The sequence below is a fragment of the Salvelinus fontinalis genome, chromosome 4, assembly GCF_029448725.1.
Source record: "Salvelinus fontinalis isolate EN_2023a chromosome 4, ASM2944872v1, whole genome shotgun sequence".
In the NCBI taxonomy this organism is placed as follows: domain Eukaryota; kingdom Metazoa; phylum Chordata; class Actinopteri; order Salmoniformes; family Salmonidae; genus Salvelinus; species Salvelinus fontinalis.
This window is the reverse complement of record NC_074668.1, coordinates 6,818,592-6,838,924: the sequence shown is the minus strand read 5'-3', so window position 1 is coordinate 6,838,924 and position 20,333 is coordinate 6,818,592. Positions and strand designations below refer to the sequence as shown.

The following is a 20,333-nucleotide window of genomic DNA, read 5'->3' as shown; positions in this document are numbered from 1 at the left end:
CGCTTCACGACTGTCTTGGTGTGCTTGGACCATGTTCGTTTGTTGGGGATGTGGACACCAAGGAACTTGAAGCTCTCTGTCCTCCTTTTCCTGTAGTCCACAATCATCTACCTTTGTCTTGATCACATTGAGGGAGAGGTTGTTGTCCTGGCACCACACGGCCAGGTCTCTGACCTCCTCCCGACAGGCTGTCTCATCGTTTAGGGAGAGGTTGTTGTCCTGGCACCACACGGCCAGGTCTCTGACCTCCTCCCTGTAGGCTGTCTCATCGTTGTCAGGTCTCTGACCTCCTCCCTGTAGGCTGTCTCATCGTTGAGGGAGAGGTTGTTGTCCTGGCACCACACGGCCAGGTCTCTGACCTCCTCCCGACAGGCTGTCTCATCGTTGAGGGAGAGGTTGTTGTCCTGGCACCACACGGCCAGGTCTCTGACCTCCTCGCTGTAGGCTGTCTCATCGTTGTCAGGTCTCTGACCTCCTCCCTGTAGGCTGTCTCATCGTTGAGGGAGAGGTTGTTGTCCTGGCACCACACGGCCAGGTCTCTGACCTCCTCCCTGTAGGCTGTCTCATCGTTGAGGGAGAGGTTGTTGTCCTGGCATTGTCGGTGATCAGGCTTAACACTGTTGTGTCGTCGGAATACTTAAATGATGGTGTTGGAGTTGTGCCTGGCCGTTCAGTCAGGATCCAGAATCCAGTTGCAGAGGGAGGTGTTTAGTCCCATGGTCCTTAGCTTAGTGATGAGCTTTGAGGTCACTAGGGTGTTGAACGCTGAGCTGTAGTCAATGAACAGCATTCTCACATAGGTGTTCCTTTTGTCTAGTCCCAGGATCCTTAGCTTAGTGATGAGCTTTGAGGGCACTAGGGTGTTGTACGCTGAGCTGTAGTCAATGAACAGCATTCTCACATAGGTGTTAATTTTGTCCAGGTGGGAAAGGGCAGTGTGGAATGCAATAGAGATTGCATCATCTGTGGATCTGTTGGGGCGGTATGCAAATTGGAGTGGATCCAGGGTTTCTGGGAGAATGGTGTTGATGTGAGCCATGACCATCCTTTCATAGCACTTCATGGCTACATATGTGAGTGCTATGGGTTGGTAGTCATTTAGGCAGGTTACCTTAGTGTTCTCGGGCACAGGGACTATGGTGGTCTGTTTAAAATATGTTGGTATTACAGACTCGGACAGGGAGAGGTTGAAAATGTCAGGGAAGACACTTGCCAGTTTGTCAGCGCATGCTCGCAGTACACGTCCTGGTAATCCGTCTGGCCCCGCGGCCTTGTGAATGTTGACCTGTTAAAAAGGTCTTATTCACATCGGCTACGGAGAGCGTGATCACACAGTCGTACGGAACAGCTAGTGCTCTTATGCATGTTTCAGTGTTATTTGCACAGTCGTCTTGAACAGTTCCTTAGATATCGTACACCAGCTGTTATTTACAAAAATACATAGTCCGCCGCCCCTTGTCTTACCAGACGCCGCTATTCTATCCTGCCGGTACACCAAATAACCAGCCAGCTGTATGTTGATAATGTCGTCGTTCAGCCATGTCTCCGTGAAGCATAAGATATTACACTTTTGAATGTCCTGTTGGTAGTTTAATCTTCCGCGTAGGTCATCTATTTACTTCTCCAAAGATTGCACGTTTGCTAGCAGAATGGAAGGAAGTGGGGGTTTATTCGATCGCCTACGAATTCTCAGAAGGCAGTCCGCCCTCCGGCCCCTTTTTCTCCGCCTCCTCTTCACGCAAATCACAGGGATCTGGGCCTGTTCCAGAGAAAGCAGTATATCGTTCAAGTTGTGCTCGTCAGACTCGTTAAAGGAAATAAAGGATTCTGCCAGTCCGTGGTGAGTAATCGCAGTCCTGCTGTCCAGAAGTTATTTTTGGTCATAAGAGACGGTAGCAGCAACATTATGTACAAAATAAGTAAAAAAAAAAAGTTAAACTCAAAGAAACAAACAAAAAAACATAATTGGATAGGAACGCATAAAATGTTAGCCTTCTCCGACTCCGCTCTCTGCTACCCACTCCGCTCTCTGCTACCCACTCCACTCTGCTACCCACTCCGCTCTCTGCTACCCACTCCGCTCTCTGCTACCCACTCCACTCTCTGCTACCCACTCCGCTCTCTGCTACCCACTCCGCTCTCTGCTACCCACTCCGCTCTCTGCTACCCACTCCGCTCTCTGCTACCCACTCCGCTCTCTGCCACCCACTCCGCTCTCTGCTACCCACTCCGCTCTCTGCTACCCACTCCGCTCTCTGCCACCCACTCCGCTCTCTGCTACCCACTCCACTCTGCTACCCACTCCGCTCTCTGCTACCCACTCCGCTCTGCTACCCACTCCGCTCTCTGCTACCCACTCCGCTCTCTGCTACCCACTCCGCTCTCTGCTACCCACTCCGCTCTCTGCTACCCACTCCGCTCTCTGCTACCCACTCCGCTCTCTGCTACCCACTCCGCTCTCTGCTACCCACTCCGCTCTCTGCTACCCACTCCGCTCTGCTACCCACTCCACTTACCCACTCCGCTCTCTGCCACCCACTCCGCTCTCTGCTACCCACTCCGCTCTCTGCTACCCACTCCGCTCTCTGCCACCCACTCCGCTCTCTGCTACCCACTCCGCTCTCTGCTACCCACTCCGCTCTGCTACCCACTCCGCTCTCTGCTACCCACTCCGCTCTCTGCTACCCACTCCGCTCTCTGCTACCCACTCCGCTCTCTGCTACCCACTCCGCTCTCTGCTACCCACTCCGCTCTGCTACCCACTCCACTCTGCTACCCACTCCACTCTGCTACCCACTCCGCTCTCTGCTACCCACTCCGCTCTCTGCTACCCACTCCGCTCTCTGCTACCCACTCCGCTCTGCTACCCACTCCACTTACCCACTCCGCTCTCTGCTACCCACTCCGCTCTCTGCTACCCACTCCGCTCTCTGCTGCCCACTCCGCTCTCTGCTACCCACTCCGCTCTCTGCTACCCACTCTGCTCTCTGCTACCCACTCCGCTCTCTGCTACCCACTCCGCTCTCTGCTACCCACTCCGCTCTCTGCTACCCACTCCGCTCTCTGCTGCCCACTCCGCTCTCTGCTACCCACTCCACTCTGCTACCCACTCCGCTCTCTGCTACCCACTCCGCTCTCTGCTACCCACTCCGCTCTCTGCTACCCACTCCGCTCTCTGCTACCCACTCCGCTCTCTGCTACCCACTCCGCTCTCTGCTACCCACTCCGCTCTCTGCTGCCCACTCCGCTCTCTGCTACCCACTCCACTCTGCTACCCACTCCGCTCTCTGCTACCCACTCCGCTCTCTGCTACCCACTCCGCTCTCTGCTACCCACTCCGCTCTCTGCTACCCACTCCGCTCTCTGCTACCCACTCCGCTCTCTGCTGCCCACTCCGCTCTCTGCTACCCACTCCACTCTCTGCTACCCACTCCGCTCTCTGCTACCCACTCCGCTCTCTGCTACCCACTCCGCTCTCTGCTACCCACTCCGCTCTCTGCTACCCACTCCACTTACCCACTCCGCTCTCTGCTACCCACTCCACTCTCTGCTACCCACTCCGCTCTCTGCTACCCACTCCGCTCTCTGCCGCCCACTCCGCTCTCTGCTACCCACTCCACTCTGCTGCCCACTCCGCTCTCTGCTACCCACTCCGCTCTCTGCTACCCACTCCACTCTGCTGCCCACTCCGCTCTCTGCTACCCACTCCGCTCTCTGCTGCCCACTCCGCTCTCTGCTACCCACTCCGCTCTGCTACCCACTCCGCTCTCTGCTACCCACTCCGCTCTCTGCTACCCACTCCGCTCTCTTCTACCCACTCCGCTCTCTGCCACCCACTCCGCTCTCTGCCACCCACTCCGCTCTCTGCTACCCACTCCGCTCTCTGCTACCCACTCCGCTCTCTGCCACCCACTCCACTCTGCCGCCGACTCCACTCTGCCGCCGACTCCACTCTGCTACCCACTCCGCTCTGCTACCCACTCCGCTCTCTGCTACCCACTCCGCTCTCTGCTACCCACTCCGCTCTCTGCTACCCACTCCGCTCTCTGCTACCCACTCCGCTCTCTGCTACCCACTCCGCTCTCTGCTACCCACTCCGCTCTCTGCTACCCACTCCGCTCTCTGCCACCCACTCCGCTCTCTGCTACCCACTCCGCTCTCTGCTACCCACTCCGCTCTCTGCTACCCACTCCGCTCTCTGCTACCCACTCCGCTCTCTGCTACCCACTCCGCTCTCTGCTACCCACTCCGCTCTCTGCTACCCACTCCGCTCTCTGCTACCCACTCCGCTCTCTGCTACCCACTCCACTCTGCTACCCACTCCACTCTGCTACCCACTCCGCTCTCGATATACTGATTGGGATCGTATTTTATTCATATTGGAGTTTTGATTTTCAAGAGTGTGTAACTGGGTGCAGTGATTGAAACTCCTCATGACGCACTAAAGCAGAACAGACATGATGTGCGTTTCCAAGGTCCCATCCTTGTAGGGTCTACGTTTAGTTCCTGTATAAAAACCATGGTCAGAAATAGCCTGTTGTCTCTGTTTTTTTTAAACTAAAGCAGACAATAGTGTTGATCTAGATGTGGTCGTGTATTTCTCCTTGTAGCGAAAGAGGCCACCCACACACTATAAACATACTTATGCGAGGGAAACATCAGACTGAGGGACACAAGCACATTTTCACTGTCTGCACATGAATGACGAAGAAAAATGTAGACGACCTCCTCCTCCTCTTCTTCCACTTAGGAAGAAGAGTCCCTGGAGAGGCCTGGGGGAGAAGGAGGAGAGAGAAGGAGGGGTGGGAGAAGAGGACTGGGGGAGAAGGAGGAGAGAGGAGGAGGGGTGGGAGAAGAGGACTGGGGGAGAAGGAGGAGAGAGGAGGAGGGGTGGGAGAAGAGGACTGGGAGAGAAGGAGGAGAGAGAAGGAGGGGTGGGAGAAGAGGACTGGGGGAGAAGGAGGAGAGAGAAGGAGGGGTGGGAGAAGAGGACTGGGAGAGAAGGAGGAGAGAGAAGGAGGGGTGGGAGAAGAGGACTGGGGGAGAAGGAGGAGAGAGGAGGAGGGGTGGGAGAAAAGGAAGGGAGGAATGAACATCACTCTGTTAGCTCATCACCCTCTCTCCTCCTCTGTTTTCATCATCTCCACCATCGTCAGGCTTCTCTCAGTAGGGTTATATGACTTGTTTAAATGACTTGTTTATATCACAAGCCTCCAACATGTGTTTGTGGGTTTGTGATGTCTTTGCCACACTGTTTTTTTTTTTTTTAAAGATCAAAAGAGTTTTCCCTCTGTCTGTTTTCACACAGTGTGCCCCCTGCACAGCAATATGTTCAGCACAGTCTGGAGTTAACAGTCTTCGGAGGATAGCTTTAATGAGGACACTCGATACCGCCTTTTAAACTGTCGTCAGACTGGTCCTTGTTTTTGTTGGAAGTGTTGAGATTATGACGAGGTTCACCCATAATAAAAGTGTACCTACACATTTGGAAAACACTTTGACATATTGGGAGTTATAACAATGACCATAACTATGTATATACTATGGTGTGTATATATATATATATAACTATAACTTACCTTCAGAAGATCCACATAAAATGTGTAGTATTTTCAAACACCAAGTTGTTGTAACATACAGTACCTTCCGAAGGCCTATTTTTGCTTTGTCATTATGCACTATTGTGTGTAGATTGATGAGGAAGCATAAGATATTACACTTTTGAATGTCCTGTTGGTAGTTTAATCTTCCGCGTAGGTCATCTATTTACTTCTCCAAAGATTGCACGTTTGCTAGCAGAATGGAAGGAAGTGGGGGTTTATTCGATCGCCTACGAATTCTCAGAAGGCAGTCCGCCCTCCGGCCCCTTTTTCTCCGCCTCCTCTTCACGCAAATCACAGGGATCTGGGCCTGTTCAGGAGAAAGCAGTATATCATTTGCGGCAGACTCGTTAAAGGAAATAAAGGATTCTGCCATTCCGTGGTGATTAATCGCAGGCCTGATGTCCAGAAGTTATTTTCGGTCATAAGAGACGGTAGCAGCAACATTATGTACAAAATAAGATACAAACAAACAAACAATAGGACAGGTAAAACGTCAGCCTTCTTCTCCGGCGCCATGGTTACATCCTCCATAGGTCCATATGTTGGAGCATTTATTTACCTATTTATTTATTTATTTTATTGTTTCACCACAAACAGGCTCCACTACACCAATCACCAAGGAGGACCTGCAGGCGGTGACCAATGACAAGAGCGACACATCCAACCGCACCATTACCTTCAACGTGATTCGTCGACCAAAACTAGGCAGACTGGTGACAGTGCTGGCTGATAATTTCACTGTTGACGTCTCCTCCTTCACACAGACAATGGTAAGAACCTAACAACTAACCAGAACCTGAGGTGGGATTACTTTTCATAATCAATACGATTATTTGGACAGGGGAGACCAGGGCCCATATTCCTACAACTGAGTTGGATTGCTGGTAACGTTTTGCCTTTTAGATCACAATTAATATGATTAAATAGACAGATCCTGGATCAGCATTTGATACATACAGTAAGACATTTACATTTAAGTCATTTAGCAGACGCTCTTATCCAGAGCGACGTACAAATTGGTGCATTCACCTCATGATATCCAGTGGAACAGCCACTTTACAACAGTGCATCTAAATCTTTTAAGGGGGGGGGGGTAGAAGGATTACTTTATCCTATCCTAGGTATTCCTTAAAGAGGTGGGGTTTCAGGTGTCTCCGGAAGGTGGTGATTGACTCCGCTGTCCTGGCGTCGTGAGGGAGTTTGTTCCACCATTGGGGTGCCAGAGCAGCGAACAGTTTTGACTGGGCTGAGCGGGAACTGTACTTCCTCAGTGGTAGGGAGGCGAGCAGGCCAGAGGTGGATGAACGCAGTGCCCTTGTTTGGGTGTAGGGCCTGATCAGAGCCTGAAGGTACGGAGGTGCCGTTCCCCTCACAGTTCCGTAGGCAAGCACCATGGTCTTGTAGTGGATGCGAGCTTCAACTGGAAGCCAGTGGAGAGAGCGGAGGAGCGGGGTGACGTGAGAGAACTTGGGAAGGTTGAACACCAGACGGGCTGCGGCGTTCTGGATGAGTTGTAGGGGTTTAATGGCACAGGCAGGGAGCCCAGCCAACAGCGAGTTGCAGTAATCCAGACGGGAGATGACAAGTGCCTGGATTAGGACCTGCGCCGCTTCCTGTGTGAGGCAGGGTCGTACTCTGCGAATGTTGTAGAGCATGAACCTACAGGAACGGGTCACCGCCTTGATGTTAGTACTTGTGCTAGACTTGTGCTAAGCCGTCATCAAGGCAAAGGGTAGCTACTTTGAAGAATCTAAAATAGAAAATATTTAGATTTATTTAACACTTTTTTGGTTACTACATGACTCCATATGTGTTATTTCATAGTTTTGATGTCTTCACTATTATTCTACAATGTAGAAAATAGTAAAAAAAAAAAAAAATAAGAAAAACCTTGGAATGAGTAGGTGTGTCCAAACTTTTGACTGGTATTGTATGGCCGCAGTAGTTTCTACGACAAAATAAGACTCTTCTTGCACTGTGTGGGAGAGTGTATTCTGATTCATTTGTTCAGTAAAACAATATTTACGGTGAGAAACAAACAGTAGGAAACTCCACAGGATATAAATTCCAATTCAAGCCGAAACAAATGTTACTTGGCCTTGGCGGGAAGCGTGGTCAGTGTTTTTGATTGGATAAGGCCTCAGGGTATTAAACATATGTTTATATTCTGAATATCAACCACAGACTAGATCTTCTCCAGCGGGAAGAAGCAACTCATGTGAACGGTTCATGTCTTGAATTATTCGTTGATGACTAAAGTTCTGATGTTCAGTGTTTTGTCTAACGCTTTAGTTTTTGTTGGTTAGGTTGAAATAGGGATACAAAAGTGGTGCCAAGTGTAGGTTACAAAAGTGGGGAAATTCTCAGGCTTGCCCTTCCGATTCATAGTAACACCAGCCTTCACTGATTTCTGGTCTCTCTGTGTGTGTGTGTGTGTCTCAGGTGGACCAGCGGGAGATTCTGTACATCCAGAGTCTTGTGGCGTCGGTTGGCTGGTCCGCCATGGACTCCATGACCTTCTCGGTGTCCTCACCTCCAGCTTCCCTGGAGAACGAGACCTTCGAGATGGACATCTCCTACGAGAACGCTGGACACGACCGAAAGACTCTGCTCCTCGCTAACACAGGTGGGCTGACTGGAGACTTTACCATGACGATGTGTCTTTATGGGGACTGACTGGAGACTTTACCATGACGATGTGTCTGTGTGGGGACTGACTGGAGGCTTTACCATGACGATGTGTCTGTGTGGGGACTGACTGGAAACTTTACCATGACGATGTGTCTGTGTGGGGACTGACTGGAGACTTTACCATGACGATGTGTCTGTGGGGACTGACTGGAGACTTTACCATGACGATGTGTCTGTGTGGGGACTGACTGGAGACTTTACCATGACGATGTGTCTGTGGGGACTGACTGGAGACTTTACCATGACGATGTGTCTGTGTGGGGACTGACTGGAGACTTTACCATGACGATGTGTCTGTGGGGACTGACTGGAGACTTTACCATGACGATGTGTCTGTGTGGGGACTGACTGGAGACTTTACCATGACGATGTGTCTGTGGGGACTGACTGGAGGCTTTACCATGACGATGTGTCTGTGTGGGGACTGACTGGAGACTTTACCATGACGATGTGTCTGTGTGGGGACTGACTGGAGACTTTACCATGACGATGTGTCTGTGGCGACTGACTAGAGACTTTACCATGACGATGTGTCTGTGTGGGGACTGACTAGAGGCTTTACCATGACGATGTGTCTGTGTGGGGACTGACTGGAGGCTTTACCATGACGATGTGTCTGTGTGGGGACTGACTGGAGACAGACACATTACCATGACGATGTGTCTGTGTGGGGACTGACTGGAGGCAGACACATTACCATGACGATGTGTCTGTGTGGGGACTGACTGGAGACAGACACATTACCATGACGATGTGTCTGTGTGGGGACTGACTGGAGACGTTACCATGACGATGTGTCTGTGTGGGGACTGACTAGAGACGTTACCATGACGATGTGTCTGTGTGGGGACTGACTGGAGACTTTACCATGACGATGTGTCTGTGTGGGGACTGACTGGAGACTTTACCATGACGATGTGTCTGTGTGGGGACTGACTGGAGACGTTACCATGACGATGTGTCTGTGTGGGGACTGACTGGAGACTTTACCATGACGATGTGTCTGTGTGGGGACTGACTGGAGACTTTACCATGACGATGTGTCTGTGTGGGGACTGACTGGAGACTTTACCATGACGATGTGTCTGTGTGGGGACTGACTGGAGACTTTACCATGACGATGTGTCTGTGTGGGGACTGACTGGAGACTTTACCATGACGATGTGTCTGTGTGGGGACTGACTGGAGACTTTACCATGACGATGTGTCTGTGTGGGGACTGACTGGAGGCTTTACCATGACGATGTGTCTGTGTGGGGACTGACTGGAGGCTTTACCATGACGATGTGTCTGTGTGGGGACTGACTGGAGACTTTACCATGACGATGTGTCTGTGTGGGGACTGACTGGAGGCTTTACCATGACGATGTGTCTGTGTGGGGACTGACTGGAGACGTTACCATGACGATGTGTCTGTGTGGGGACTGACTGGAGACTTTACCATGACGATGTGTCTGTGTGGGGACTGACTGGAGACTTTACATGACGATGTGTCTGTGTGGGGACTGACTGGAGACTTTACCATGACGATGTGTCTGTGTGGGGACTGACTGGAGACTTTACCATGACAATGTGTCTGTGTGGGGACTGACTGGAGGCTTTACCATGACGATGTGTCTGTGTGGGGACTGACTGGAGGCTTTACCATGACGATGTGTCTGTGTGGGGACTGACTGGAGACTTTACCATGACGATGTGTCTGTGGGGACTGACTAGAGACTTTACCATGACGATGTGTCTGTGTGGGGACTGACTGGAGGCTTTACCATGACGATGTGTCTGTGTGGGGACTGACTGGAGGCGTTACCATGACGATGTGTATGTGTGGGGACTGACTGGAGACTTTACCATGACGATGTGTCTGTGGGGACTGACTGGAGACTTTACCATGACGATGTGTCTGTGTGGGGACTGACTGGAGGCTTTACCATGACGATGTGTCTGTGTGGGGACTGACTGGAGGCTTTACCATGACGATGTGTCTGTGTGGGGACAGACTGGAGACTTTACCATGACGATGTGTCTGTGTGGGGACTGACTGGAGACTTTACCATGACGATGTGTCTGTGTGGGGACTGACTGGAGACTTTACCATGACGATGTGTCTGTGTGGGGACTGACTGGAGACTTTACCATGACGATGTGTCTGTGGGGACTGACTGGAGACTTTACCATGACGATGTGTCTGTGTGGGGACTGACTGGAGGCTTTACCATGACGATGTGTCTGTGTGGACTGACTGGAGGCTTTACCATGACGATGTGTCTGTGTGGACTGACTGGAGGCTTTACCATGACGATGTATCTGTGTGGGGACTGACAGGAGACGTTACCATGACGATGTGTCTGTGTTGGGACTGACTGGAGGCTTTACCATGACGATGTGTCTGTGTGGGGACTGACTGGAGACTTTACCATGACGATGTGTCTGTGTGGGGACTGACTGGAGACTTTACCATGACGATGTGTCTGTGTGGGGACTGACAGGAGACGTTACCATGACGATGTGTCTGTGTTGGGACTGACTGGAGGCTTTACCATGACGATGTGTCTGTGTGGGGACTGACTGGAGACTTTACCATGACGATGTGTCTGTGTGGGGACTGACTGGAGACTTTACCATGACGATGTGTCTGTGTGGGGACTGACTGGAGACTTTACCATGACGATGTGTCTGTGTGGGGACTGACTGGAGACTTTACCATGACGATGTGTCTGTGGGGACTGACTGGAGGCTTTACCATGACGATGTGTCTGTGTGGGGACTGACTAGAGACTTTACCATGACGATGTGTCTGTGGGGACTGACTGGAGGCTTTACCATGACGATGTGTCTGTGTGGGGACTGACTAGAGACTTTACCATGACGATGTGTCTGTGGGGACTGACTGGAGGCTTTACCATGACGATGTGTCTGTGTGGGGACTGACTAGAGACTTTACCATGACGATGTGTCTGTGGGGACTGACTGGAGGCTTTACCATGACGATGTGTCTGGTGGGACTGACTGGAGGCTGTCGGTGAATCATTGATGATGTACAACTAGACATTATGCAAAGTTTATTTTTCCATTAATATTAGACAATTAAGGGGTATGAAATATTACCAACATATTTTTTTCTAACCCATGGGCGTTCCTGCTTATGGAGGACCAAAGCTGCCAAAATTAGAGTTAAATTAATTTTAAAAACACACAAAAAAATAAATGGATAAATAAATGGATAAATAAATAAAAGGATGAATGATTGCACACATACAGTGCATTTGGAAAGTATTCAGACACCTTTTAAAACATTTTGTTACGTTGGTCCTATTCTAAAATTGATTAAATTGTTTTTTTCCCCTCATCAATCTACCAACAATACCTCTTAATGACAAAGCAAAAACAGGTTTTTAGAAATTTTTGCAAATGTAATAAAAATAATACTCATTTATATAAGTATTCAGACCCTTTACTCAGTACTTTGATGAAGCACCTTTGCCAGCGATTACAGCCTCGAGTCTCTTGTTTGGTATGACGCTTGAAGTTTGGGAGTTTCTCCCATTCTTCTCTGCAGATCCTCTCAAGCTCTTGTCATGTTGGATGGGGAGCATCGCTGCACAGCTCATTTTTTGTCTCTAGAGATGTTCGATCATGTTCAAGTCCAGGCTCTGGCTGGGACACTCAAGAAAATTCTGAGACTTGTCCCGAAGCCACTCCTGCGTTGTCTTGGTTGTGTACTAAGGGTCATTGTCCTGTTAGAAGGTGAACCTTCACCCCAGTCTGAGGTCCTGAGAGCTCTGGAGCAGGTTTTCATCAAGGATCTCTATACTTTGCTCCATTCATCTTTCCCTCGATCCTGACTAGTCTCCCAGTCCCTGCCACTGAAAACATCCCCAAAGCATGATGCTGCCACCACCATGCTTCACCGTAGGGGTGGTGTAAGGTTTCCTCCAGACGTGATGCTTGGCATTCAGGCCAAAGAGTTCAATCTTGGTTTCATCAAACAATAGAATTTTGTTTCTCATGGTCTGAGTCCTTTAGGTGCATTTTGGCAAACTCCAAGCGGGCTGTCATGTGCCTTTTACTGAGGAGTGGCTTCCGTCTGGCCACTCTACCATAAAGGCTTGATTGGTGGAGGGCTGCAGAGATGGTTGTCCTTCTGGAAGGTTCTCCCATCTCCACAGAGGAACTCTGGAGTTCTGTCAGAATGACCATCGGGTTCTTGGTCACTTCCCTGACCAAGGCCCTTCTCCCCTGATTGCTCAGTTTGGCCGAACGGCCAGGTCTAGGAAGAGTCTTGGTGGTTCTAAACTTCTTCCATTTAAGAATGATGGAGGCCACTGTGTTCTTGGGGACCTTCAATACTGCAGAACTGTTTAGGTTCCTTTCCCCAGATCTGTGCCTCGACACAATCCTGTCTCGGAGCTCTACGGACAATTCCTTCAACCTCATGGCTTGGTTTTTGCTCTGACATGCACTGTCAACTGTGGGACCTGAGCTCAATTCTGAGTCTCATACCAAAGGGTCTGAATAGTTATGTAAATAAGGCATTTGTTTCTTATTTTTAATACATTTGCAAAAAATTCTAAAGACCTATTTTTACTTTGTCATTATGCACTATTGTGTGCAGATTGATGAGAAAATTGTTTTATTTAATCCATTTTAGAATAAGGCTGGAACGTAACAAAATGTGGAAAAAGGGAAGTGGTTTGAATATTTTCCCCAATGCACTGTAATTATGTCAGCTTTCGGTCCTCCATACCGACTTGTCTCTCATTACATTCTAGGTGCTGTGGTGACTGAGGGTGACCGCATCGTCATCGACAAGTCCAAGCTGGATGCGTCTAACCTTATGTCCAAGCTGCCCACACCCCAGCGCAGCTCTCACGAGATCTGGTTCCAGGTAAAGTCTCTACCCCAGCACGGGGTCATTGTGGTGGGAGAGAGGAACCTCACCGTGGAGAAACCCAACTTCTCCCAGTACATCCTAAACAAGTATGGCATTACATACCGGCATGACGACTCCGAGACGCTCCACGACCGCTTTGTCTTCGACACCTGGCTGAACCCCAAGGGTAAGCCGGCCCAGCGCCCTTTGGACGACAGCCAGGTACTTAATGTTGCTAACCTACCTTGTATTTTGCACACTTTTGTCCAACTGTTTATTTCTGGACTGGTACAGGTCTGTTTTTAAATGTAATTTTTAAAAAATCTGTTTGAACATTGTGTATGTTGCAAAATGAATTGCCTCATTGAGGATACTGGAAGTTCTGCTTCAAACTCTAATGCAGAAGATAAGATTCCATTCTACAAAATAAAGTAATATTCTTCTTCAATCAGGTTCTGGAGGAGTGGTTCAACATCACGGTGATCCCAGTCAACGACCAGCCGCCCGTTCTGAAGACCAAAGCCCCTAGTCTGAGCGTAGTGCAAGGGGACACAGTGGCCCTGGGGCCGGAGAACCTCAATGTGGAAGACTTGGACAACCCTTCAGAGGACATCCAGTACATCGTCATCAGCAAGCCCAACAACGGCTATCTGGCCCTGGGAGGAAGCCTTAACGAGTCTGTGGTGGCCTTCACTCAGGCTCAGATCAACAGTGGGGAGGTGTACTTTGTCCATGATGGAAGCCGGGCTTCTGGGGTGTTTTATTTTAGTGTTTCCGATGGCCATCACAAACCGGTCTATAAGCTCTTCAACCTCGAGGTGACCGAGATCACCATCTCCCTTATCAACAACACTGGGCTGGCTCTGGAGCAGGGACAGACGTCTGTGGTTTTAACCCAGGAGAATCTGGTGGCAGAGACCAACGGAAAAAACACAACGGTTCACTACCGGATCACCGCCGCGCCACGGTATGGCAAGATCCTTCGGCTGGATGACCAGGAGGTCAGCCAGTTTGAGCAGGAGGACTTAAGGACGGGTAGCTTGTTTTATCACATGGTGACCCTCACGTCTGGTCAGGATAGCTTTGAGTTCACCGCATTTACATCGGAAGCTAACCTGACAAACCAGGTTGTCAACATCACGGTTAAGCCCCTGGTCAGGTTTGGCGAGGGGGTGAGAATACCCAATGGCATCGTGGTCAAACTCAACACTGGTTTCCTCAACGCGACGGAGCTGGCTTCTCTATCCGCCAGCGACCCTTTCTTCGAGGTTGTCTCTCATCCAAAGTATGGAAAGCTGGTCCGAGGAAAACCCAAAGCTGGTAAGAAAACCGAGCCACTGGAGTCATTCTCCTTTCAGGATGTGAAGCAGGAGAGGCTATCCTTCGAGCTCAACGCTAACATGACTGGAGTGCAGGAGCTGAACGACTCTTTGGTGTTCATTCTGAAAGCGGCGAACGTCCCACCTGCCAGGGGAGAGTTCCGGTTCACTGTCGTTCCGTATGATCCATCGCTAGTCCTAACCACCAACAGTCCCATCCTAACCACCAGCAGTCCTTTCTCTCAGCCTCTGAACCAAACGACAGTGTTTGGTGTTGGGACGGCACTACCCTCCCTGTCCACCTCCCTCCTTTCCACACAGAGACCCAGCAAGACCCACCAGAAGTTCAAAGGTCGCAACCGCTGGGGGATCACCAACCGGAACGACTCGGCAGGTACAGATACTACTCTGGGCAAGCCCACTCTGAGTAAAGGAGACGGCAATGAGATTCCCTTTGTGAATACACCGGTCCGTGTAGAGTCATACCCTCAGAAGACCTCCAACCTGATATTGGTGATCCTACCTCTCCTGGCCATGCTCTTATTGGTCATAATCCTGGTGGTGCTGGTTCTGCTGCTGCGACGCAACAGGAAGAGGAAACAGAAACCTGTCACCCCGAAGCCGCCACCCTCACCCTCAACCCCACCGGCCTATAACGGCCAGTCCCAGAGGAGCGCGGCTGTTCCCACGGTAACTGTGACCCCAATGAGCCCCAGTAGCCCTGCCCTGGACAGGCTGTTTCCTTCAGCCAATCAGGGCTTAGTTAGCAACTCCACATCACTGCCACTTTGCTCGTGGAACGGTGTAGATCCAGAGAGTTCAGCCCAGCTCATTAGGACCACGCCCCCCACTCTACAGCAGAACCAATACTGGGTATGACTCTGTAGCTGCTGCCACCTAGGGGTGGAATGTGGAAGTGGACTGTTTACCCTGTACACTAACATCCATTCCTAACACCCCCACCAACCCCACTCATCGTTACACTGTAAACCATGATACTACTGTACTATTTGTTTTGTGATATCATCAAAGCATTTTCTACTGAAGCTAAGCACAATCAGCACTGGGAATGACAACAACTACCCCCACTTTGCAACCTAATAAGGAGCTGGTAGCCATGACAACCACTATCCCCACTTTGCAACCTAATAAGGAGCTGGTAGCCCATGACAACCACTACCCCAACTTTACAACCTAATTAGGAGCTGGTAGCCCATGACAACCACTACCCCAACTTTACAACCTAATAAGGAGCTGGTAGCCTATGACAACCACTACCCCCACTTTGCAACCTAATAAGGAGCTGGTAGCCCATGACAACCACTACCCCCACTTTACTACCTAATAAGGAGCTGGTAGCCCATGACAACCACTACCCCCACTTTGCAACCTAATAAGGAGCTGGTAGCCCATGACAACCACTACCCCCACTTTGCAACCTAATAAGGAGCTGGTAGCCCATGACAACCACTACCCCAACTTTACAACCTAATTAGGAGCTGGTAGGCCATGACAACCACTACCCCCACTTTACAACCTAATAAGGAGCTGGTAGCCCATGACAACCACTACCCCCACTTTACAACCTAATTAGGAGCTGGTAGCCCATGACAACCACTACCCCCACTTTACAACCTAATTAGGAGCTGGTAGCCCATGACAACCACTACCCCCACTTTGCAACCTAATAAGGAGCTGGTAGCCCATGACAACCACTACCCCCACTGTACAACCTAATTAGGAGCTGGTAGCCCATGACAACCACTACCCCCACTTTGCAAACTAATAAGGAGCTGGTAGCCCATGACAACCACTACCCCCACTTTGCAACCTAATAAGGAGCTGGTAGCCCATGACAACCACTACCCCCACTTTGCAACCTAATAAGGAGCTGGTAGCCCATGACAACCACTACCCCCACTTTGCAACCTAATAAGGAGCTGGTAGCCCATGACAACCACTACCCCCACTTTGCAACCTAATAAGGAGCTGGTAGCTTATGACAACCACTACCCCCACTTTGCAACCTAATAAGGAGCTGGTAGCCCATGACAACCACTACCCCCACTTTGCAACCTAATAAGGAGCTGGTAGCCCATGACAACCACTACCCTCACTTTACAACCTAATTAGGAGCTGGTAGGCCATGACAACCACTACCCCCACTTTACAACCTAATAAGGAGCTGGTAGCCCATGACAACCACTACCCCCACTTTACAACCTAATTAGGAGCTGGTAGCCCATGACAACCACTACCCCCACTTTACAACCTAATTAGGAGCTGGTAGCCCATGACAACCACTACCCCCACTTTGCAACCTAATAAGGAGCTGGTAGCCCATGACAACCACTACCCCCACTGTACAACCTAATTAGGAGCTGGTAGCCCATGACAACCACTACCCCCACTTTGCAAACTAATAAGGAGCTGGTAGCCCATGACAACCACTACCCCCACTTTGCAACCTAATAAGGAGCTGGTAGCCCATGACAACCACTACCCCCACTTTGCAACCTAATAAGGAGCTGGTAGCCCATGACAACCACTACCCCCACTTTGCAACCTAATAAGGAGCTGGTAGCCCATGACAACCACTACCCCCACTTTGCAACCTAATAAGGAGCTGGTAGCTTATGACAACCACTACCCCCACTTTGCAACCTAATAAGGAGCTGGTAGCCCATGACAACCACTACCCCCACTTTGCAACCTAATAAGGAGCTGGTAGCCCATGACAACCACTACCCTCACTTTGCAACCTAATAAGGAGCTGGTAGCCTATAACAACCACTACCCCCACTTTAAAACATAATAAGGAGCTGGTAGCCCATGACAACCACTACCCCCACTTTGCAACCTAATAAGGAGCTGGTAGCCCATGACAACCACTATCCCCACTTTGCAACCTAATAAGGAGCTGGTAGCCCATGACAACCACTACCCCCACTTTACAACCTAATTAGGAGCTGGTAGCCCATGACAACCACTACCCCCACTTTGCAACCTAATAAGGAGCTGGTAGCCCATGACAACCACTACCCCCACTTTACAACCTAATTAGGAGCTGGTAGCCCATGACAACCACTACCCCCACTTTGCAAACTAATAAGGAGCTGGTAGCCCATGACAACCACTACCCCCACTTTGCAACCTAATAAGGAGCTGGTAGCCCATGACAACCACTACCCCCACTTTGCAACCTAATAAGGAGCTGGTAGCCCATGACAACCACTACCCCCACTTTGCAACCTAATAAGGAGCTGGTAGCCCATGACAACCACTACCCCCACTTTGCAACCTAATAAGGAGCTGGTAGCTTATGACAACCACTACCCCCACTTTGCAACCTAATAAGGAGCTGGTAGCCCATGACAACCACTACCCCCACTTTGCAACCTAATAAGGAGCTGGTAGCCTATGACAACTACTACCCCCACTTTGCAACCTAATAAGGAGCTGGTAGCCTATAACAACCACTACCCCCACTTTAAAACATAATAAGGAGCTGGTAGCCTATGACAACCACTATCCCCACTTTACAACCTATTAAGGAGCTGGTAGCCCATGACAACCACTACCCCCACTTTGCAACCTAATAAGGAGCTGGTAGCCTATGACAACCACTATCCCCACTTTGCAACCTAATAAGGAGCTGGTAGCCCATGACAACCACTACCCCCACTTTACAACCTAATAAGGAGCTGGTAGCCCATGACAACCACTATCCCCACTTTGCAACCTAATTAGGAGCTGGTAGCCTATGACAACCACTACCCCCACTTTGCAACCTAATTAGGATTTGGTAGCCTATGACAACCACTACCCCCACTTTGCAAACTAATAAGGAGCTGGTAGCCCATGACAACCACTACCCCCACTTTGCAACCTAATAAGGAGCTGGTAGCCCATGACAACCACTACCCCCACTTTGCAACCTAATAAGGAGCTGGTAGCCCATGACAACCACTACCCCCACTTTGCAACCTAATAAGGAGCTGGTAGCCCATGACAACCACTACCCCCACTTTGCAACCTAATAAGGAGCTGGTAGCTTATGACAACCACTACCCCCACTTTGCAACCTAATAAGGAGCTGGTAGCCCATGACAACCACTACCCCCACTTTGCAACCTAATAAGGAGCTGGTAGCCCATGACAACCACTACCCCCACTTTGCAACCTAATAAGGAGCTGGTAGCCCATGACAACCACTACCCCCACTTTGCAACCTAATAAGGAGCTGGTAGCTTATGACAACCACTACCCCCACTTTGCAACCTAATAAGGAGCTGGTAGCCCATGACAACCACTACCCCCACTTTGCAACCTAATAAGGAGCTGGTAGCCCATGACAACCACTACCCTCACTTTGCAACCTAATAAGGAGCTGGTAGCCTATAACAACCACTACCCCCACTTTAAAACATAATAAGGAGCTGGTAGCCCATGACAACCACTACCCCCACTTTGCAACCTAATAAGGAGCTGGTAGCCCATGACAACCACTATCCCCACTTTGCAACCTAATAAGGAGCTGGTAGCCTATGACAACCACTATCCCCACTTTGCAACCTAATAAGGAGCTGGTAGCCTATGACAACCACTACCCCCACTTTACAACCTAATAAGGAGCTGGTAGCCCATGACAACCACTATCCCCACTTTGCAACCTAATTAGGAGCTGGTAGCCTATGACAACCACTACCCCCACTTTGCAACCTAATTAGGAGCTGGTAGCCTATGACAACCACTACCCCCACTTTGCAACCTAATAAGGAGCTGGTAGCCTATGACAACAACTACCCCCACTTGGCATCCTAATAAGGAGCTGGTAGCCTATGACAACCACTACCCCCACTTTGCAACCTAATAAGGAGCTGGTAGCCTATGACAACCACTATCCCCACTTTACAACCTATTAAGGAGCTGGTAGCCCATGACAACCACTACCCCCACTTTGCAACCTAATAAGGAGCTGGTAGCCCATGACAACCACTACCCCCACTTTGCAACCTAATAAGGAGCTGGTAGCCTATGACAACCACTACCCCCACTTTGCAACCTAATAAGGAGCTGGTAGCCTATGACAACCACTATCCCCACTTTGCAACCTAATAAGGAGCTGGTAGCCTATGACAACCACTACCCTCACTTTGCAACCTAATAAGGAGCTGGTAGCCCATGACAACCACTACCCCCACTTTGCAAACTAATAAGGAGCTGGTAGCCCATGACAACCACTACCCCCACTTTGCAACCTAATAAGGAGCTGGTAGCCCATGACAACCACTACCCCCACTTTGCAACCTAATAAGGAGCTGGTAGCCCATGACAACCACTACCCCCACTTTGCAACCTAATAAGGAGCTGGTAGCCCATGACAACCACTACCCCCACTTTGCAACCTAATAAGGAGCTGGTAGCTTATGACAACCACTACCCCCACTTTGCAACCTAATAAGGAGCTGGTAGCCCATGACAACCACTACCCCCACTTTGCAACCTAATAAGGAGCTGGTAGCCCATGACAACCACTACCCCCACTTTGCAACCTAATAAGGAGCTGGTAGCCCATGACAACCACTACCCCCACTTTGCAACCTAATAAGGAGCTGGTAGCTTATGACAACCACTACCCCCACTTTGCAACCTAATAAGGAGCTGGTAGCCCATGACAACCACTACCCCCACTTTGCAACCTAATAAGGAGCTGGTAGCCCATGACAACCACTACCCTCACTTTGCAACCTAATGAGGAGCTGGTAGCCTATAACAACCACTACCCCCACTTTAAAACATAATAAGGAGCTGGTAGCCCATGACAACCACTACCCCCACTTTGCAACC

At 50.1% G+C, this 20,333-nt stretch overlaps 1 protein-coding gene across 1 annotated transcript in view; it reads left to right on the top strand.

Moving 5' to 3' along the window:
- LOC129852749 (chondroitin sulfate proteoglycan 4-like) overlaps positions 1–19,042 on the top strand; it is a gene marked incomplete at its 5' end in the record, with an annotated part of 133,409 nt that extends 114,367 nt beyond the window's left edge. Inside the window, 4 exons of the mRNA XM_055918409.1 lie at positions 6,201–6,373; positions 8,046–8,229; positions 13,064–13,386; positions 13,617–19,042. Of these exons, the coding sequence (XP_055774384.1) occupies positions 6,201–6,373; positions 8,046–8,229; positions 13,064–13,386; positions 13,617–15,362 (2,426 nt within the window). The remainder of the gene's footprint in view (positions 1–6,200; positions 6,374–8,045; positions 8,230–13,063; positions 13,387–13,616) is intronic.
- Between the last annotated feature and the right edge of the window lie 1,291 nt (positions 19,043–20,333).